We start from the raw sequence: 22,851 nt of genomic DNA on the forward strand, positions 1-22,851 counted from the left end.
CCAATTTCATATTACGATTACAAATAAAGACTCCACCACCGCAACTGCGAATGATTTACAGCGCGAGTTTTTAGAAATTGTTTCCTTCGTCTTACACCGGGGGACGTTCCGTCCGGGCGGCTCTATCGGATTAGTGGGGCATTTGGAAGCAATTTCATTTCATTACATTCCTTGCTTTCTCCGTTGGCTCGAACGGCTGCTCATTCAGAACGATGCCGCTGTTCAAAACAGCGCAGTGATTGGAATTTGGAAGGATAGACAATAAACGGATTCAACACTATTCTGCTGTCCTTCCCGCTCATCTGATTCGAAGGCGATAATCACGTTCCCCACAGTAAAACTTGCCATTTGTCCTAAGCCCTAGCTCTGATGTTTGGAGCGGCAAAATAATCTGGTTAGTCCTCTGGATCCGGGCTCGGCTGAGGATAGATCGTCTAGTAGAAATCCTGCAGTGAGTTTCTCCGGTGTCTCCTTTCCTTTTGGGTGGTCGAATTGTTTACAATGCAGTCTTCAGCAAGCTCCGTCCCGCAGCCTGAGGCTATACTGGAATGGTTGCAGAAGGAAATGGGGTACCGGCCGCAGGGTCAATATATTAACAATGCAGTCCCATCGGCTGAATCGCTGCGTCGAATGTGCCGGGGTAACATGGTTCCCATGTTCAATTTTCTGTTGAAGCGGGTTAAATCGGAGAAGACGGTGGAGAAGATCCGTCGGAATATTCTTGTCCACGGAAGTAGCGAAAATGTTTCGGCGGAGGCGGATGAGGGAAGGGTTGGCAAAGGGAAGAGGAAAGACAAGGAAAAGTCGAAGTTAGGCTCGGAGAAAGCGTCGGCAGGGCCCGAGGGTTCCGCTGAAAGTAGCAAAGACGTTGCCTTGAGAGAGAGGGATTTGGCAGAGAAAGAAGTTCAGAGATTGAGAGCTGCTGTTCAGAGGCAGAGGAAGGAACTGAGGGCGAAGATGATCGAGGCCTCGAGGGAAGAAGCTGAACGGAAGAGAATGCTTGATGAGAGGGCTAATTACAGGTGAATTATCCTATAAATCAAAGTAATTGCCAGTTTTTTTCTTTTAACTCTTTCTCTTGTATTGTTGTGTTTACAAAAGCTGCAATTCAATTAGATTTACGACGGTAAAATGGTTAGCATCTACTTATTATCATTACTACAATTACTGCCGTTGCAAATAGCCTAAAATGGCAACAATAATATCTTCCTGGTTTCAGAGATGTGGATAATTAAATGTGACCGTGAACTGTAACTGACCGCTAGCTGAAAAGGTGATATGATGGACGCATTCACCATGGAAAAAGGACAATGTCTTCTGCGTAGGTAGTAACAGCAGGATTCATCCTTCACTGTGGCTATTCTTATTGGCATTAGTTGTAAGGATGTTGTAGCTCTACTAAAAATGCATGCCTAGTTAGGTTGTCCCGAAAAATTGCCTTGTAACTGACAAATTTACGTTGTAAAAATAACTTGCATCTGTCTGGACAGCTATTGACCTTTTTTTATCAGAAAACTTTTGCAGTGCTGGCTGAAAATAGTGAATTGACACCTTCTAAAAAAAGGAATAGATGATCAAACATTTCTACACTATTTAGATGTTGTCAGTTTATTGATGTCATAGTCTGATCTGTACAGGGACTTGGATGTGTGAATGGCTAATTCTTCTTTATTTTGTATGATTGGTTATGGAAATAGGAATAGATATTCATGTATAAAAATTGTTCTCTGTTCTTTTACACGGTTAATTTGGGTCACTATGAAGCACATTCATGTGTAGAGGGTGACAGTTGATTGATACACCTGCCCACCTTTCTTTAAACTTTTAGATGTATTATCTGATTAACATGCTTAATTTTTGCTGTCATTCACTATAACTTAATCAGAAGTATTTGGTGGATTCTCTTTCTTTTTCTTTTGCTATGATCGCAGTTTTATCACATGGTTTTAAGTTGAAATTGAAAACTATGGTGTGGAGTCCCATGGCACTTGGCTTCTTGGTGAAGCCTAGCTGAGGAGTTAAGCAACAGTATTGCTGTTATCCACCCTTTAATCAAATAAATGTTTAAAAAAAAAAGAAAACCAATGATGGAGCTTGCAATTAAATGTAGCTGACATTTTTTGTTAAAACTAGGATTATCAAATTCTTTGCTACTTTTGTCTGGCTTATCCAAAATATGGCCCTTAGAAATTGTTGAATTTATGGAAAAGAGAAAAGTTTCACTAACTTGTTGTAATCTGAGTACATGAACCCCTATTATAAATAAAGGAAAATTGTAGAGTCCAATTATATTACCCCTGTCCCAATTACACCCAAAGTCTAACACTTAAAGATAAGTCCTAGCATAATTAAACAACTGAACAAAAATAGAAGACTAACATAACTAAAACACCTTTTAACTGAAACTCTTTTATGAGACCTCCTTTTATAATAATTCTGGCTTTATAAGACTTCTTATTGTGAGAGTCATGTAAGACTCTTCCATATATTTGCTCTTCAACAGAAATTGTTGGAGCTGATCAATTGTGGAGTCTGTATTACATTAATGCTTAGAAGTAGCATTATGTGTTTTGACTTGGCGTTCCAACACGTTGTACTTGTCTACCTGTTTTTAAAGCTAAAAACATTGAACTATCTGCATCTAACCCTGAGATCCATGCGTTTTTTGGTTTTGATGTCTAGGCACAAGCAGGTCATGCTGGAGGCCTACTCTCAACAATGCATGGAAGCAGCTAAAATATTTGCAGAGTACCAGAAGCGTCTCCATAACTTTGTCAATCAGGCAAGAGATGCTCAAAAATATGGCACTATCGATAGGGACAGTGATTTCAATGGGAGCACTGAAAAAGAAGCTGTTTACTCTACTGTTAAAGGCAACAAATTATCTGATGATGTAATTCTCATAGAAACCACTCATGAAAGAAATATCCGTAAGGCTTGTGAAACTCTTGCAGCACAGATGATTGAGCGGATACGCAATGTGTTCCCAGCCTATGAAGGAACTGGCATTCACCAGGATGCACTGTTAGAGGCTGCAAAATTAGGGATTGATTTTGATGGGGATATACCTGAAGATGTTAAGTCTGTGATTGTGAATTCCCTACGCAAACCTCCTCAACTGTTACATGCTATGACTGCATATACTTCAAGGATGAAGACAATAATTCATAAAGAAACAGAGAAAATTGACATTAGAGCTGATGCAGAACGTTTAAGGTATTTCTCCTCTTCATTTTATTTATTTATTTATTTTTTTTGTGTTTACTACTGAAAAGAAAGGCATTCCATTATTTTTTTCTTTTTCTTTTTTTGCAACAGATCATACAAATTCTTCTCTCTCTTTCTCTGTCTCTCTTTCTAGTTTGCTTCTGCTGTGGCTGTATCCATTCTATATGGACGAATTCTCATTGTTCCATGGTAATTTGTGTAGATATAAATACGAGAATAACAGGGTTACCGATGTTGCTTCTCCTGACGTGAGTTCAAGTTTACAATATTTAATGTATGGTAGCGGGAAGATAGGGGCTGATATTCCCACCAAAGGAACTTATAACCAACTTCTTGAAAGACAGGTATTTGGAGTGGTAGTTTTGGATAGAATCAGCCATACTTCTCATGTCTTGCACATGTTTTCTCTTCTTCCATGTGATGTCTGACTTTCGAGTTAATACATGGTTTAGAGATGTTCCTTTTTTTAATTTTTAGATATATCTTGATCAAGAAGATGATGTATGGCTGCATTCTGATGTGCTTTATCATTTTCTTAAAGTTGATTATTTCAACACTATACATACAAACAGGTTAAGATGGTCTTGATGTTTTTACTATTCTTATGCACAAATTCCATTTTGGAGAAGACCAGTTTAAATGACGACTAATATGTCTCTATTGAGTTTTTCAAACAGCTCTATTTATGAAGTAATTTTCAGTTATGAGTTAATTGGTTAAAATCGTCCACTATCATATCACATGCATTTTTTTAAGTTGTTTTAATTTTAATGGTGATGTGCTTTTATTTGTTAAAATTAGGAATCTACTAGGCTACTAAAGTAAAATACAAAATAGAATACAAATTTGCTCATAATGAGCTAAAGAGGCAGAGAGAGCCCAAAGGGAAGACTCTCCCTTGAACTCTATTTGAGATAGAGTTTGGTGATATAGGATCCTGATTCCACATAACCTGCCATGATGCAGAGAGATCTACAATTTCATCGAACAGATGTCTGAGCCACCTAGGGAAGGAAAGCGGGGGGGGGGGGTGGGGATCTGTTCTCGTATTCATCCAGCCACTTTCTAGTGCTGAGTTACCCACTTCTATTAATGGACCAGTGCATCACATGCAATCTTGAATCTCCTGACGTGACACTCTTTTGGAATACAATACTGGCTCCTTCCCCATGTCTTACCTTGATCTCCTTGTTTTCCTTGGTGCCCTTTAATGGTCCTATGGAACCTCATCCTAGAATGCTTTTTGATGGGCTTTTCCTCTTGGCAAGACAAACTTCTTAATCTTGTTGCTTGTGAGACCTTAGTCAAGTCTACTCTTGCTAGGCAGTTAACTGGTACCTTTATCTTATTTGTTGCCCTATCTCATTGACTTAAATGTCACATCCTTATAGTTTAGTTTCCTCAAGAGAGGGGCTAGTGATTGTTCACACCATTTTGTTAACTGGTATCAAAGTTTACCTCCCTAAGCAGCATGGTGTGGGTTTTGTTTCAGGTGACTTCAACAATTGAACCAAATCCACTTTGCTAAAGGCCTTTAATGTTTGAAGTGTGAAAAAAATGCATTGGAGAGATACATTGTGACGTATGTATTATTACTGGAGAGATGATGGATTTCACTTGTATACGTGGCTTCAGAAAGCACATTGCTTTCTGAGAACAAGAGGCCTGGCTGAGATGAGGTCCAAGTTTTAAACCAATTCTTTTACTTCGATTGGGGAAATCCTTTATCCTCTATAAGTTTGGTCTGACTTGCGTCCTCATTCTTTTTGCTTTTCCTTCTCTTTTTCCTCGTTGAATTTTCTCCTTAGGGATACTGTCAATAATTTTCCTTTTGTAATATCTCTTTCCTGAATGGATTCAATTGAGAATTTGTTTAAACCATACGAGTATCACGACATCCGTTTGGAGCCACAACAAAAGATTTGCATGGTGAATCATTGCTTTATTAAAAAAATAAATAAAGAATTTGTATTAATGAGATTGCTTTCATAGAAAGCCAAGTGGGCATTGCTTTCATAGAAATGATAGGTCCATCAGAAAATATTTAGTCAAACTTAAGAGGCCTTTTATTAGCTAGTAAGAGAATGTTTGATCTTTGCCCTTAGGCCTTGTGATAAAAATCACCTTTCTGAAAAAAAAAATCTAGTGAAAATATGATCTTCCCAGATTAATGTAGAACTGTTTTCTTGCAATAACTTTCCTCTCTCACAGACAACTAGTATGAGATGTGGAATGCATTTATAATCATAGAAGATGAGATTTTTAACCCACTAACACCCCCTCATGTCAAGGCCTAAGTAGACAACTTGGTCCAAGATGTGGAAGGCATACGTACATGGACCACTGTCAACACATATACGTGCCACATAGAAAGCACATGGCCCGGAAAAACACTTGGATTTGCTTCACCATGTTTAAGTTGGTTAGGTCCATCCTAAAATGGCTAGCTAACATTTGGTCCTTGTCAACTAATACATAGGACCTTTTCAATTGTCTACAATTTGTGTCACTCTCAGATGACTAGCTTAAGATGTGGAGCATATGTTCTACTACAAAATGGTGAGGCTATTTTATCTACAAACAGTTTAGGATTAAATAGTTCCAAAAACTCGAGCTGTTTGTAATTTCTTAGTCTAAATTGCATTGAATATTAATGTGATGCTGATGACTTTCCTTTTGTTTTTCCTTCTTTTCTACATAATGCTTTAGCCATGGTAAGGACTTGGGCTAATCGGCACAGCATATTTTTAAACCGCAGAACACCTTTAATTTCCATATCAATGAAGAAAAAATTTAGTGCATAAGGCCCTAGAATGATTGGATACTTTATGCATTGACTGTGTAGAATTTAATAGTTCCTAAAACCTGGGTTTTAAGTTAATTGGCATGCCATTTATTTTTTAATTGCAAAATATCTTGATTGCCATATCAACCATGAAAAAATTTTCTTTGCAATTTTTAATTTTTTTTCTCTCTAAAAGTATGTTATTATTGATTCTGTTACAGAAAGCTCATGTTCAACAATTTGTGGCCACTGAAGATGCACTTAACAAGGCTGCAGAAGCAAGGGAATTAAGCCAAATGCTCATAAAGCGTCTACATGGAAGCAGTGATGTTTCATCTAATTCACTTGTTGGAGGCACCTCACATAATATGGGCAGTCTCAAACATTTTGAGGTATGTTATCATAACTACATGCTAGAGTAATATCTTTTCACAAATCATTTTGAAACCAAAACTTTCTCTTATTCTGTTGTTACTATGTTTTGTTTGCTTCACATTTTAAGCTGTATATTGATAAGTTTACAAATTTGAATAGGAGAACCTATGGGCAGAGGACACTTGTTTAACCTTTAAACTTTGCAGGTAAAAACTGCACAGTTTACTAGTCATCCAGTAAACACTTAGAGAATTATGATAGTTCAATTAGACTATTTTTTACCTTTTATCATCCAAACCAGTTTTGTATGGTTAAGGTTTTCGAATCACAGCACCCACTGAATAGCCTGAGCATGGTATGAACTTCTGTCTATTGGAATTGATCAAGGTTTTTAGTGTGTGAATTTTACGATATTTACTTTTAGAAATTTTAGTAATTAAAGTAAATACACAGAGCATTTTGATGGGATGTTCTTGTATAGCTTATTAGGTGGCAAGTTAAGCCTTAAAATATGGAAGCTAAATGGTCACACAAGCCTTTGCTCCCTTTGATGACATGTAACTGCCTAAGAAAAGAAGATCAATCTTGATGCATCATAATGTTGTTTTCCTTTTTCTTGTTTGTACAGTTGGATGTGTGGGCTAAGGAAAGAGAAGCAGCTGGCTTGAGGGCAAGTGTGAATACATTAACATCTGAAGTGCAACGATTAAAGAAATTGTGTGTAGAGTGGAAGGAAGCTGAAGAATCTCTAAGAAAGAAGTGGAAAAAAATTGAAGAATTTGATGCCCGTCGTACAGAACTAGAATCCATATACACTGCCTTGCTTCAATTTAATGCGGTAAGATTGCTTGCTTGCATGTTGGCATTTTGCTGCAGCTACCAGAACACCTAAAATTATTTGCTGGTTCTGTTTCTTTAATAAGATAAAGTAAGTGTTTGAACTTATCTGTGTATATTTTATATTCTGAATGCCCTACAGAATGATTGTCTTCTGCATTCAACTTTCTTGGGAACCATTTAATAAATTTCTTTTCCTGTATGTACTGAGCATTTTTGAAGCCAAGATTAGATCTGTTAATAAATATAGAGATTTTCATATGATGATTACTGTTTTCCGTTGCCTGGGAGATGGACCGAGATAGTGCGGCTAGATGGAATAACTGTTACCTGGGTGAGCGAGCTAGTGTTTATCATTGCCTACATGTAGTGACTTTCTTTACATTTCCTTGTGCATCATTCACTTGTATTTATTCATTCTTCTAATGAATATTCCTAGAGGTTTAAGTCTGACTTTTACCACTTGGTATACTGATTTATATAATTGGCTTAAATGGATCTTTTTCTAAGTTAATTAATTACATCTCCCTGTAGGATGCTGCTGCTTTCTGGAATCAGCAGCCACTGGCTGCACGAGAGTATGCATCTACCACTATCATTCCAGCATGTGCGGTTGTTGTAGAGATAGCAACATGCGCAAAGGATTTGATAGATAAAGAGGTGTCTGCTTTTTCTCAAAGTCCAGATAATAGCCTCTACATGTTGCCATCAACTCCACAGGTATTAGTGTTACTGGTTCTGAGTCTACCCTATTATTGGTTCTTCAGAAACTAAAACTGAAAAAAAAAAAGAGATTCAAGTAGATTGCTCTTCAGGGTTTCACAATATGTTGTCCTAATTAGTTCTTTCCTGATCAGGCTCTTGTGGAGTCTATGGGTGTCAGTGGATCTACAGGTTCCGAAGCTGTTGCTGCTGCAGAAAAGAATGCTGCTCTGTTGACAGCTAGAGCTGGTGCAAGGGATCCTTCTGCAATTCCATCCATATGTCGAGTTTCTGCTGCACTCCAGTATCATTCTGGTAAGTGGAGTCAAAGTTGACCTGGCATATTTAACTTAAAAGAAGTAACTACTCTCATGCTTTCTACATATTTTTTATAAATATATATTTGGTTTTCCTAAATAGCATTTCTGATCCAGTACCATGCTGGTGAGTGGAGTCAAAATTTCCCTGGAAGATTTAGAATAATTTTTTTTTTCATTTAAAAATAATTTATTTGAATTTTATTTATTTGATTATTTTTTTAATAAAAAAAAAATTCTCGTATATTATGCATACGTTTTTCTAAATATATATCTGGCTTTCTTAAATAACATTTCTGATGTAAGTGATTAATTAACATATGTCACTTGGCCATCATTCAAAAGCAAAAAAACAGCCATCTTAGGAGTGTTAGGCCTTTCTTCTTTGGTCGAGGAGCTCAAAAGGTTCTAACATGGCTGTTTGGCATAGTCTTTTACTTTACTCCTTTATGCAGTAATGCTAGTGTCTGTAACAATTTCATGTATTCAGGTCTGGAGGGTTCAGATGCTGCTTTAGCATCAGTGTTAGGGTCTCTTGAATTCTGTTTAAAGCTTCGTGGCTCTGAGGCTAGTGTACTAGAGGATTTGTGGAAGGCAATTAATCTGGTTCATATTCGGCGGGATCTGGTTGAAAGTGGTCATGGCTTATTGAATCATGCACACCGTGTACAGCAAGAGTATGAGAGGTAAAATCCTTAGGCTTCCTCATTCATTTATGTACCTATGGAAGTTATGATCTTTGGGTGGGGATATCTCAATTTTTGTCATTCAAGAAAACTTTTGTGATTTGGGCCTTTGGCTCTGTGGTAATCAACTTCCAAATTTTTTTTTTTTTTTGGGTCTTCAGCAACATGTTAATAGGGCTTTCCTGAATAAATTGTATAGATGACAACAAGCGGAAGAAATCGAAAGAAAAAAGAAAAATGGCAACTTGTGGCAAAGGATCTGGATCACTGAGCTTAATATCTTATGCAAAAACAAGCTGTACATATTTGATAATCCATTGCATGGGCACAGTATTTGCACATTTGGGTATGGATAAACTTGAAAATTTTTCTTGAATATGGATTTGCTTTGATTTGGAGTACTACAGATCGAAAGCAATATAATAACCAGGAAGGGACCTAACCGTCATAATGCACTCATGGAACTGGTCTGTAACAGTTTAGAATGATACATTTAGAGACACTGAAATTATATAATCTTTTTCATCTGCACTGAAGCATTCTTGTGGGCCATATGGAACAGTGTAAGAGGGATAATTGCTTGCCTCTCTCTCTCTCTCTCTCTCTCTCATTTCTTGTTTTGTATAGTATACCAACTTCTGAAATATCTTCGCATAAAATTGTAAGCAGGACTACTAGTTACTGTTTGTCGTTGGCTGCTGAACAAGAAAGGGTTGTTATGGAGAGATGGGTCCCTGAGCTAAAGAATGCATTTGTGGATGCTCAGAAATGCCTGGAAGATTGCAAACGTGTCAGGGGCTTGGTAAGTAAACTTTGACATCCTAGCTGTTCTTAATATTTCAAGACTATCCAAAAAATTTCTAGCAGTTTAAAGGCCGCTTTCTTTGCTTAGAAAGATCACACCTGCCACATTTCTGGCAGCTGCACTAGCAGTTATACAGTGCACCAAATACATCTTATCTTATCCCAAGGTTTGTGTGAAGTATCGGATGTTTAAATTTGGTGGATAATGGTAGCCTGCTTCTGTGCGGATGTTTTGTCATTTGGATCAAAGTGTGGTGCCCTCACACGAATCTCGTCAAAATTTCTTTTGGCAGTGAAAAATGATGGGGCTTTTAGAACAAAAATTACATTTATAACTACGTAAGACCAATTTTTACCATTTCTGAGCGTTGACAGGTTGACGAGTGGTGGGAGCAACCGGCAGCAACCATTGTCGATTGGGTGACCGTTGACGGGAAAAATGTAGCTGCCTGGCTAAATCACGTGAAGCAACTTCAGATGGCATTCTATGACAAGGAGCTTCTTTGAAGGTGGATATTATGCAACCCCTTTGCTGCACTAGTCTCATCTTCTCTATTTGTTTGTGTTTTTAGTTGAAGTTGTGATTTTCCTGGTCTAGAGCCTTTATACCTTATTGTTTCACGATTTCTTGTATAGTCAGTGGTTGATGAAACAGTGTAATTGATGTACCTTGCACCTTCATAATTGTAACCGCATTTTTTTTATTTTTGAAAGAGAAGGGTATAATTTCCTTCCTTGACCAATTGTGAACAGGTTTGAGAATTGAGATGAGTGGAGTTTGTTTGAGCCTTGTAATCTTGCTAAGATATCATCAACTTCGACCTAGAATGTTGTCAATCAGAACAAAAAATTTCGACTATTATAGGCCTTTAAGATTCAAGCAAAAACAAACTAGAGCGTTGGTACCATCAATCTCGAGTTGTGCCTTCTCCCCTGTTCACTCTCCTGCAAAGTTGGAGTTGTAAATTCTAAGGTTGATATTTAGTTAATTGGAAATGCAAAGAGAAGATCTAATATCAGCTAACTAAAGCACAAAAGTTTTTATCAACCATGAATTAAGGTAAAATATTTATCAACTAGTGTAAATTTTAATAATATGTTGTCGAACTTGTGTGTGTGTCTGTGCATATATATATAAACAAGAGTCTAGTCTAGTTGGTTGCACCCAATTTTTTTTTTTAGAAAATTCGCAAGACTATCATTTACTACAAGGTATTTAATGTAATACCATTACCTTCGATTTATTATTAAAAAAATTAAAAAACTCAAATGAACATCAACATGAATGCGTGAGATAATAAATAAAAGTAAAATAAGAAAAGATCAATTTTTAAGTCATTCAATGAATCAAGGTAATGAAATAAAAATTTGATTCAAGTGTATCGAAGAAAATTTTGAACAATTAATTGTAACATCTCCTTTTTGTGATACATAAAAATATATCCAATTAAAGTCTTATATATGATGCAAACCCACTCAATTTTTGCATTTGTATATGACTTGTATTAATTTTAAACCCAAAAGAACTCAATGATGCAACAAAGGCTAGTTTCATCTAATCATTGGGTGAGGTTAATGGTATACAAAGTCATGAGAAAACAATGTTCATTCATCATAGAAGTAATGCTCATTCATTCTTCCCTAGTGATTAGATAAGATTAGTTCATGTTAATCTAACATATTAGTAATCTCACCTTTCTCTTAATTCTAAACTTTGTATTTCATGATCATCTTAGTAAGTAGGTAATTGTTTTTCTACAAATTACACTATTTGAAGCAACCAAGAAGAATACGAAATGATCTTCTTATTTTCCAAGATGAGGACATGGGAATCGTTTTTTTATTGTACTATGAAAAATAAATCTCATTAGTTGTAATAAGTTTAATATTATCACAAAACTCTTTTTATAATAAAAAATTATTGCAAAAGATATAAAGTATGTAATGAAAACAATACTAAGAAAAATTATATTTTTTGCAACAAACATAATATCAAGTTTATTTGTAACACATATAACATTGTCACTGAAAGAAAACTTATTTTGTGAAGACAATATAAGTATTGTTCACCTACAACATTACGAAACATAGACCTAATTTCATCCAATCATTAGGTAAAGATGATTGAGACATAGATACATGGGGAGCTAATTCATCATTCCCTAATGATTGGATGTCGATGAAAAGGAATGAGAAATTTAATTCTTCTATTTATTGTAAACTATGTACTTCATGACTATTATAATAGTTAATATATTTTGCACTCCCATAACTCCCATTCACATGAATTTGAAACTCTATTTTTTTTAAAAGTATTTGTGATATTCTTAATTTATTATCCTTTTACCAGAAAACCTAAAATAATGCAAACAAACTGTTTTACTATTTGTGTTTTACTGATTATTCTCTAGTTTTTTAGGTTTTCGCTAAAGCTCCAATTATCATCATGGAAATGAAGAAGATCTGTTGTGCCCTTCTTTTCTTGGCTGCTTCACCTAGTGCAATCCTTGCAATTGAAACTTCGTCACCTGCACCAGCCATGGCCAGCGGTTCCATTGGCATTGCCTCTATCATGGGTCTCATTGGGGCTTCCCATCTTTTAATTGTAGTTTTATCTTTGCACTAACCTCATCAAGACTTCTTGGGAGAGTATAATTGGAGAAAAATTGAAGGTCTAATGAAATATTACAATAAGGTGTGATTTTTTGTTCGAATCCGGAAAGCAAGGAAGAATGAGAGATCTCACGATCATAGGGTTGATTCTATGATGTCCTAAACCATAGGTACAAAGAGCAAAACACTACCATGCATTCACATTTGATTACGTGCTTCAATATCATTTAGTAATCTACAAGTGTTACATTACAATCAACAAAGTAGAAATATGACAATTGGAAATATTATTTAGAGGTGATTTAATATATTTAGGGTTCTATCTTGAAAATTGTATTTTTAGTTTTAATGTAGTATGAAATCTGCTAAGAAACTTCTCCCATTTTGTTCATTATTTGTTTGTTTGTTATTTTTCGAGGTCTTGCAAATAAAGATGTTCATTTGTTTTGTTTTTTTATAATTTTTTGAATAATTTAAAATATATTTGCACTAGCAGTTCTCATTTGTTTCCTAAATGTTTCTATTACAATTCTTTTGTGTATTTCATTAATTTCCTATTAACTTCATATTTGCTTTCACCAGTATTTTCAGTTAACTCTCTTCAATGCTTCCCAAGGGTTCATGTGAGGACGACAAATTCTTAAAAACCCCATGATTGCATTCTGTCATCTTTTATTTTAGATGTAAAAAGTAAGAAATTGGAGAAGAAAGAGAGAAAAAGAGTAAATAGAGAGACGAGAGAAGAAAGAGTGCCTAAAGCATCACTCATTGAAGGAGAAAAATTGACCCTCCTCTTTTATTAGCTTAAGTAAGACATGTTACAAGATTACAATAATTCTAGTCAGTCTCTACCTTCATAACTTAATAAATACAACTGTAATTCTCACCAAACTTGGACCATAACCTCCTAACATGAAACGTAGCCTCTAACTATCTCTAGATATATATACTAAGAGAGAAAAATAACCAAAATATTTTTACATAGATTTTAATACTCCATCCCAAACTGGAGAATATATATAAAAAAAGTCTCAATTTGTTACAAAAAATCCCACTCTTTTTTGCCCAAGGCTTTAGTGAGAAAGTCACCAATCTAAATATGCGATATAGTTACAACTCCACTTATTACAACATGACATATACAATGGCAATTAACCTCTACATGTTTTCTTCGTTCATGAAACAAGGTTGTTAGTAATAAAAATAGCAGCCTGGTTAGCATAAGTAATATGACAACTCAACTCTTGTAGTACTGATCTCACATAAGTTCACTGACCTTCTAAACTTTGAGTAGACCACTACATTCCATTTCTTTCTCCAATGCACCAAGTTTTTACCAATAAAACATAATACCCTATAGTAGATTTCTATCCAATTTTGATCTTGCATAGTTTGGATTTGAATATGTCTCAATCTTTGAGTGATAATGAGGTTCATATAATATACCTTTCCGTCTGCTCCCTTTTAATATTGTAAAATCCTCTTAGCTGCCTCCTAATGAACCTTACAGGAACATTCGATAAATTGGTTAACCATACTAATTACAAATGATATATCTTGATGTGTAATGGAAACATAAATAAGTTTTACCTATGAACCTTCGATACATGGTTTTGTCATTGAGTTCTGCACTGTCATTTTCATGGAGATTATGGCCAACATTCATAGGATGTTTTGTAGGTTTTGTCCCTCGTAGCTCATACTCTTGTTTCATATCTATTACATATTTTTCGTTGAGTAAACACTATTCCTGCTTTATATTTGTCAACTTCAATGCCCAGAAAATACCTCGTTGTACTTTCACTTCTTCAATTCTTTTTTTGTCATTACTTGATAGCATTATATCATCTACATAGACAAGTAGAACTACAATTCTAGTATGTCTTTTCAAAATAAATAAAGAATGATTACTATGACTTACAACATAAGAAAAAAATAAGAAGAGAAGTTGACTCTACCTCTAGTAGCACTACAAGCGAAGGAATTTGTACTAAAAGCAGAGATAAGAACAATGGAAATGAACAATATATTAGATGATAAGTGATCTTGGGAAGAAATCAAGACTCGATTTACTTGTACCAGCATTGAAAGAATTCTTTCTACTAGTTTCTCTATCATTTTATAAATTCAGTCTTGTTAAACTATGCCCTGAGACTTTGTTTAAGACCATAAATGACCTTAATTCAACTTATTACCTTATCAGTCTCCCCTTAAGCAATATACCAAATAGGTTATTTTATATACAATTCCTCATATAGGTCTCCAAATAAATATAAATTTTTAATGTCCAATTGAAGTAATGGGCAAACCTTTATGAATTCCAATAATTTGGCTAAGGAGAGAAAGTCTTAAAGACATGGACACTATCCTTAGCCCACAAGACGAAGGCGCATCACTCAAAGAACCAACTACATCCATACGGAATGTCCGTATACAGCAGCTAAAATTACGGAATCAGCCTGATTTTTGTTGACGGTAGATTACGGCAACCGTTGACCCTGGCTTGAATGAGAAGACCAGGCGTTGATCACCGCCACCGGGAAAAAAACGAACGGCAGCGCACCGTCGCAAGTGCATCGATTAAAATTGGAAGGGACTGTAACAGCACATTTTCGTATTATCACGGTACGACCCTCTTTTCTCGACTTGAAATCGCATCACCAAATTGCATAAACCCCAGAAACAAAATTCCTTTGTTTAGAGACACCGACTGCGGCTCTCCGTCTTTCTTGCTCCGTCTCTAGTCTCTCTCCCTCTCTGCTAATCTTGTTGAAGCTTGCGAACTTTGATTTTTCGAAGCAGTCGCTGTTTGCGATGCCAAAAAGGTGATTTTCTTTCTCTCCTTTATTCTCCTTCTTCTTTTTTCATCATTTTCGAGCTTAATTCTAATCTTTAATTGATGTTCTGGTTTGGTTATTGAAGACGCGTCCGAAAATTCACCGGTTCCTTTTCTGTATTGATTTATCTCTTGGCTTGCCAAAAAAGAATTCTCTCTTGTCGGGCTTATAAATTCAATCTCCCGTATCCAAGCAGACGTTCCTAATACGTCTATCTTTCATGTTCTGTTGATTCGTAGAAATTCTTTTGCTCGAATTTTATTTGACAATAGTTCTGGCATGTTTGGTTAACAGACACAATTTCGATTATCTTTTAGAAAAAAACGACTATTCGATTTTAATCGTGTCCTTTGTCGTTCTGACCTACCTAGTTAACTAATACAAGAGCTCTACCAGCTATACCCTCCCTCTAATAAAAGTTTTTTAAAAAATAAAATTAAAAAATAAACAAAGACTATTATCCTACTTAGATATAACACTTTTAAGCTGTGGAAATGATCTTTAAAAGAGTATATGTATATATATATATACAATTTACGAAGATGCATTGGTTTCAATGTGGCTCAATAGCCCCCTAATTAGAAGTTAGAACGTGATCGTTTCATAAATGGTAACTTTTATCCCACTGATACGCGTTTTGTGTTTAACTGTACAAGAGTTTATGTATGGCATGAATACACTGGCAGCTGCTAAACGTGAAGTTGTAACTGTTTTTTCTGTTGTTCTTTTATGACGTATCAATGGGACGAGAATCTATACTACCTAAGTGGACTTAGTAAATGTCCGGATTGCAAGAAATCGCTGTAGCTCTTGGTTTATTCGTGGCCATAGTTGTGATTTATTTTAGTATTCACTGTCGTTTCAACTGAGTCATCAAGGAGACTTTGGACCTAATTAGTATCTAAAATGCATATCCATCAGACGGAGTTTGGTGATCAAATTGTGCAAAATCTAATCAAACTGCTCTTGGTTCAATCTTGCTGGAGAGATCTTAGTTATTTTTATCATAACATTGATTGGCTCCTTTCTGTATGTCTGTTTCTGTTTTTCTGTAGAGTTCTCTGCAAGTTCTTTGCACATGGAGCATGCTTGAAAGGGGAGCACTGTGAATTTTCGCATGATTGGAAAGATCAAGCTAACAATGTAACTATCTGGTGTCTGTTGGGTCCTTTTTGTGCTTTTATGTCATGCTGCCTTCTCACATTTTATTGTCACAGATCTGCACATTCTATCAGAAGGGAGTGTGTTCATATGGTAGTCGTTGTAGATACGACCATGTTAAAACCTCTCGACCACAGGTCTCTGTATCCTCATCATCTCATTCAGCTGAACTGACCTGTCACTATCGAGTTCTTCCAGATGAGAGCTCTGATTTAATTTCCAGCATGCCCTTTGAGCTTTCTGCATCAAGCAAGTCTTTTTTCCCTCCTGGTAGACCTTCCTGGACCTCTGATTCCCAAGATCTTATCCTTCCAGACAATGTCCTTGACCATCCAATTGTAGGACCTGCTGATCAACCCATCTGTTCTTTTGCTGCTGCGGGTAAGTGTCCCTATGGAGAAAGTTGCCATCATATTCATGGGGATTTATGTTCCACCTGTGGGAAGCACTGTTTGCATCCATACAGACCCGATGAGAGAGAAGAACATATACAACTCTGCCAGAGAAACAATAAACGCCTTGAGGCATTGAAGCGTAGTCAAGAGATTGAGTGTAGTGTGTGTCTGGATCATGTGCTATCAAAACCCACTGCAGCTGAACGGAAATTTGGCATTCTCTCTGAATGCAACCACCCATTTTGTATTGCATGTATAAGAAATTGGAGGAGTAATTCACCTACATCTGGAATGGATGTAAACTCTGCATTGCGAGCCTGTCCAATATGTCGCAAGCTCTCGTATTTTGTGATTCCAAGTGTTATTTGGTATTCCACCAAGGAAGAAAAGCAAGAGATAGTTGACAGCTACAAAACCAAGCTCAGGTAACTACATATCTATGGGTTTTTCTTATTTGCTTGATTTGATGTTTGACTTAGATTATTTTGTCTGCTGTCTTTTGCAATACTGTTTGGTCAATGCAATCTAGTTGAGGAACTGCCAGAGTGGCTTTTTCTTTTTATGAAATCTGTAAAGTTGCGTCAAAACCATCCCAAAATGACTAGCCAACTTACGAAACCTCTTTCCCAGCTAATAAACTCAAGATTTTTGTACTCACTAATCCATGTGGGATTATTCCTTAACACTTCCCCTCATGTGTAGGCCTTCTCTGGTTGCTCTACAAGTGGATAATTTAGGTGTAGGCCCTCTTTTGTGGGTCTACAAGTGGGTAATTTTAGGTGTAGGTCCTCTTTTGTGGCTCTACAAGTGAATTGTTTTAGGTGTTGGTCCTCATGTGTCTCTACAAGTGGATAGTTCATGTGTAGGCCTTCTTTTGTGGCTCTACAAGTGGGTAGTTTAGGTGTAGACACTCTTTTGTGGCTCTACAAGTGGGTAATTTTAGGTGTAGGCCCTCTTTTGTGGCTCTACAAGTGGATAGTTTAGGTATAGGCCCTCTTTTGTGGCTCTACAAGTGGGTAGTTTAGGTGTAGGCCCTCTTTTGTGGCTTTACAAATAGGTAGTTTAGGTGTGGGCCCACATATGAATACCCACACTGATACCATGTGAACTAATAAACCCAAGATCTTTGTACTCACTAATCCATGTGGGACTATTCCTTAACACTCCCCCTCATGTATAGGCCTTCTTTTGTGGCTCTAAAAGTGGATATTTAGGTGTAGGCCCTTTTTTGTGGCTCTACAAGTGGGTAGTTTTAGGTGTAGGTTCTCTTTTGTGACTCTACAAGTGGATAGTTTTAGGTATTGACCCTCTTGTGTCTCTACAAGTGGATAGTTCATGTGTAGGCCCTCTTATGTGGCTCTACAAGTGGGTAGTTTAGGTGTAGGTCCTCTTTTGTGGCTCTACAAGTGGGTAATTTTAGGTGTAGGCTCTCTTTTGTGGCTCTAAAAATGGATAGTTTAGGTGTAAGCCCTCTTTTGTTGCTCTACAAGTAGGTAGTTTAAGTGTAGGCCCTCTTTTGTGGCTCTACAAGTGGGTAGTTTAGGTGTAAGCCCTCTTTCGTGGTTCTACAAGTGGGTAATTTTAGGTGTAGGCCATATTTTGTGGCTCTACAAGTGGTAGGCCCTCTTTTGTGGGTCTACAAGTAGATAATTTAGGTGTTGTCCCTCTTTTGTGGCTCTAAAAGTGGGTAGTTTAGGTGTAGGCCTACATATGAGTACCCGCTCTGATACCATGTGAAGTTGGGTCAAAGGCTTATCCCAAAATGACTAGCCAACTTTGGAAACCTCCTTTCCAGCTAATAAACTCAAGATCTTTGTACTCACTAATCCATTTGGGATTATTCCTTAACAAAATCAGTTTGAAATTTTTAGATTCGTTTGATAAGGACCTGGTTGTGCATTGAGATCTGACAGTTTTATGAAGAATCTCATACCAAGTAATTCAATGTTTAAAGATTTCTTGAAGTTTTATTTATGTATTTTTATGAATCAGAAAGTAAGAGAAGATATGAGTAATAGTATTGTTACACCTTATGATCTTTGAAGTTGGCGTGAGCAACAATGGTTGTCATCTTAGTCATTGAGAATTTTTATGATCACCTCCAGGTGTTGCGTCGATCATTGGCTTGCTTTATAGGTTGATTGCTTCTCTCCTAGTCCTTCCTTATCATTTCCTGTCTTTTTCAGCATCATTTATTTCTTGCGGGTCTATAAACCTACATCCGAAAAACTTGTAGCTGGTACACCATGTTAGTTATTGAGAATGAAAATCATTTCTTACTTCTGACCTTCTCCATTCTATTGGATTATTTATGAAGTGTAATTTAAATAATTATTTAAGGAGAGTTCTGCTCAAAAGTTAGCAAAACTGTAGGTGGCCTTTTTAGATCACCAACTCCTTAGTTCTATATGAAGGTATGGTTTGGTATATAGGTGGCCTTTTTAGATCACCAACCCCATAGTTCTATATGAAGGTACAATTTGGTAAAGGGTTTTCCACGTATTCCCCTAAGTATGAGCAATCATCATTGTCCTACAGTGCTGGACGTGCTGAAATCTGATTGTGATGAAATGAATATAAAATGCTGATGATCTCTAATAGACTCCATTTTTTATGTACAAACATGGTGATAATTTTCTTAAGTAATATAAAAACCAAAACCCAGGTCTTAGATTATGTGTAAATTGTGCCTATAATTTCTCAAAGTTGAAGTTCTCACTTCTCAGGTTGTGTTAATTGAAATAGACATGGTATCTAGAGCATAAAGAAAAGTTTTATGATGTGGTGATATTTTAACTTGGGTTGGCACCTTTTATTTCTTTCCTGTTCTTCTTCTGCAGCGCTTGCAATAGGCAGCAAAGTCATTAATGTTCTTCTTTAAAATCTTCTTGGAAATCTCTCTTGAATAATACCTTTATGTGGAAGCAAATATTCTATATCACTTTCTGATGTCATGGTTATATTTTTCTTCTGCAGCTCCATTGATTGCAGGTACTTTAATTTTGGAAATGGATCATGCCCTTTTGGAACAAGCTGTTTTTACAAGGTATAATTTTCATTGATGCAAAAAACTGAGGATTTGATTCGCTGAAATTTGTTAATTTGATCTGTTGATATCTAGGTTACCTTTTTTGTAACTTCTAAGATGGGCAATATAAACCTTTCAAAGCCCTTAAGAGTTTGTAATTAAATTATGCTCTTATTTGTTCAACTTGTTTTTATTTAGTTTGAATCACTTGTTTCACTTGTTGAAACCTAGTGAATACTTTAAAAGATCCAGAGCTGATAAAAAAACTAGGCCCTTAAAGCTATCCCATACTAGATTGGTCCAACCTACCCATCCACACCACAGTTTGGGCTCTATTGGACCACAATACAGGGCACTATGGAATAAAAAGGTGCATGGAGTCATCAAGATGCTGTCTTATTGAGTGAGAATTTCTTAAGCTTATTAGGAGTTTTAAGTATCAGTTTATGTCAAAAGCGAATTCAGTCATTAATCTGCTCGTAGTTATTGTGCTGCAGTGTTTTATTTTCTTCCCCTAAACCTGCTTGTAGGGGCTTATTGCTAATCCTAGTGTTAATATTTTCTGTAGCCAAAAATTCTATTGCTCTTTTTTTCTAGAAGATCCAGGGTGAGTCCTGTTATAAATGGCCATCAGATGAGAGAAAATCATGTACTCGCATCTATTAGCGTATTTGTTTTGATTATAGTTGCTTGTTCTGTTGTTCAGCCCCCACTTCCTTCCGTGATTGACCAGATTTTAGACATTTGCACTTTAGGAGCTAGGTTATTGTCTATCTTTCAAGTGATCATGTTTTTCAAGAAAAGGAGATAATTAAAAAGGATCATTAATGGTAATTTCTTTGTGCTATTCTTGTTTTTGTCTAATATGGGCTATTTTTCCAAAAGTAATTTTGTTCTTGTTCTACTGAGGTGCTTATGCTGGTGTTCTGATAGGTAACTTTTCAGCCGTGCCTCTCTCTCTCTCTCTCTCTCTCTCTCTCTCTTTCTCAAGCCCTTTTTCTTTCAGCATGCATATCACGATGGGTGTCTAGAGGAAGTGGTATTACGGCATCTTGGTGCTGAGGATGGGAATACCGTAATAGCCAAAAATATTAGGTTTGTTTCTAGTCTTTTTTTGTTTTTTCTTCTTATGTTTCTTTTATTGTTGGGGGTGGGGTTATATTCGAAGTTATAATCACTAGAATGTTTAGAATTTATTGAGAAGTTAAAATTTTCTAGTTTATCTGTTTCGCCTAGAGCAGAGAATGCCATTCTATATTCTTAGAGAACTCTATTTGTAATAATCTTAGCTTTCTCATTTAATTTCTTGACAGGCTTTCAGATTTTCTAAGTGGATTGCGCCTGTAACTAGCAGAACTTGAGAGTCGTGACTCGTAAATGTAAGTTTTGTGCCTTGGACTCGCAGCTCTTCTTTTTCCCCGCGTCCTACTTCTTTATTAACTTGTCTAAGCTACTGGGCAGCAGAACTCTGCAGAAGCATTTTCATGATGAAGAGAAGTTTACCGTTAAAAGTGTGTTGAAGAAAATCTATTAGCCTCATCACGGAACTTGTTTCAAAAGTGATGCTTTTGGAGGTATTCAATCAGTAATTACTCGATCTAAACGATTTTTTCTGTTGAAAGTTGAAACCTACATTCTTAGCTTCACTTTTCTTAACAACTATGCTACCCTTGTTGATGCTCTGCAGGTCTTCTTTGTAATGGATTCTGGGATCAGTTTTTTTTAGCTGCAGAAATAATCTCGTCTTTCTGAGTACTTGATATGTATTAGGGATGTAAAGAGATTATAAACTCGCAGCAGTTTGTGCTCTCAAGTTCGTTCTTCTAGTCATCTCGTGTCTTTTCATCTTTTTTTGGGTAATAGCTTATTGTGCTCAAAATAATGGAAACACTGGTTTTTGTATTTAGTGTGTATCTCACTTGTTATCATAAGGTAGCAGCTTTGTGATTTTTGGACCTCTTAGTCTTTTTGGTAATAACCCTAACCTGTCAGATTTTCTGTTTGGTTGAGGCCTGGTATTTAATCTGTCACTTAACGAAAACCCAAGGATTCTATTTTATCACATATGTTACTTAACGAAAAATTGGATGAAATTCTTATAAAATATGCCCCCCCCCCAGCTCACTAGGTCTGCTTAACGAGCAATAAAAAAGGGTGAGGAGGAAGGTCGATCTAAATTCACATTAGATTTCTCAGTTTGTAGTTTGCAGTTGAAATAGGAAAATCAATTAGGTCAATTAATATTTCTCCCTCTTTTAGGATTTTCCGTGGTCTCTTCATAGTGAATCCTGGAGGGCGGGTCGTATCCGAGGGGAGTTGGCTGCTAAGGATGGATATTCACGCTTGGATGGTGAGCAAAACAATTAATCAAGAAAGGTCGCAGAGAGTTTTGTGCTCTTGTTTATCATCGGCTAGCTCAAATTGAACGCTACGGTAAAACTCCTCCATCACTGTGTTCTTTTCATGAGACGTCATACACCTTTCCACAAGTTCTCATGATTGATCGGTGTTCGTAGGCAGTTCATTCATCTTACATAAATTTGGGTTTTAGGTTTCCACCCCACATCGTCGTCGACCGAAAAATTCCATAGAAGATCAAACATTCAAACATTATGATTCTAATAGGGTGACTAAGTTGTTGATTTGAGTTGATTGGGAGCTGGAAGAGAAAGTCCACAGAAAAGAGGGTTCTATTTTTGAATCTCTCACCAGGCCAGCTCGGGGCTTTACCAGGATTCACTATTAAGAGACCTAGATCCGAAAGTTAAAAAAATAATGAAATAGATATTAAGCTGACGAATCATAAAATACCTCAGCGTCGATTTTCGCAATTAACTAGAAGAGAAAACTGAAGTCTAGGAGGAACAACAAAAAACTGGTCAAGTATGAAGAAATAACAACAAGATCTATAAATGTTATTTCACAGAGGTATGTATAAAAGACCCCCAACAAGAAAAAAAAAGAATCACACTACACATCCTCTAAAATAAAAAAAAGTATAATCCAAACAGTCGCCGACCTCCACCACAAACCTAATCAATAGCAACGAATGAATAAATACACATCCCCAACGTCAAAATAAA

General features: G+C 36.3%; 2 protein-coding genes across 2 annotated transcripts; both read left to right on the forward strand.

The window, feature by feature from the left end:
• The first annotated feature begins 85 nt into the window (after positions 1–85).
• LOC137941933 (AUGMIN subunit 5-like) lies at positions 86–10,532 on the forward strand. The gene is made up of 10 exons (XM_068787548.1): positions 86–1,022; positions 2,683–3,216; positions 3,431–3,572; positions 6,235–6,405; positions 7,017–7,226; positions 7,760–7,945; positions 8,083–8,242; positions 8,735–8,930; positions 9,600–9,732; positions 10,110–10,532. The coding sequence occupies exons 1-10, from the start codon at positions 502–504 to the stop codon at positions 10,239–10,241; spliced, it is 2,385 nt and encodes a 794-aa protein (XP_068643649.1). The 5' UTR covers positions 86–501; the 3' UTR covers positions 10,242–10,532.
• A 4,331-nt stretch (positions 10,533–14,863) lies between these two features.
• Positions 14,864–21,699, forward strand: LOC137941823 (E3 ubiquitin-protein ligase makorin-like). Its single transcript, XM_068787413.1, has 8 exons — positions 14,864–15,172; positions 16,240–16,327; positions 16,402–17,165; positions 19,717–19,786; positions 20,775–20,863; positions 21,082–21,147; positions 21,233–21,342; positions 21,456–21,699. The coding sequence occupies exons 1-6, from the start codon at positions 15,162–15,164 to the stop codon at positions 21,113–21,115; spliced, it is 1,056 nt and encodes a 351-aa protein (XP_068643514.1). The 5' UTR covers positions 14,864–15,161; the 3' UTR covers positions 21,116–21,147; positions 21,233–21,342; positions 21,456–21,699.
• Positions 21,700–22,851: the final 1,152 nt, after the last annotated feature.

The sequence above is a fragment of the Aristolochia californica genome, unplaced genomic scaffold, assembly GCF_029961685.1.
Source record: "Aristolochia californica isolate CCGP_79_NKW_82.1479 unplaced genomic scaffold, dmAriCali1.0.hap1 SCAF_9, whole genome shotgun sequence".
NCBI lineage: Eukaryota > Viridiplantae > Streptophyta > Magnoliopsida > Piperales > Aristolochiaceae > Aristolochia > Aristolochia californica.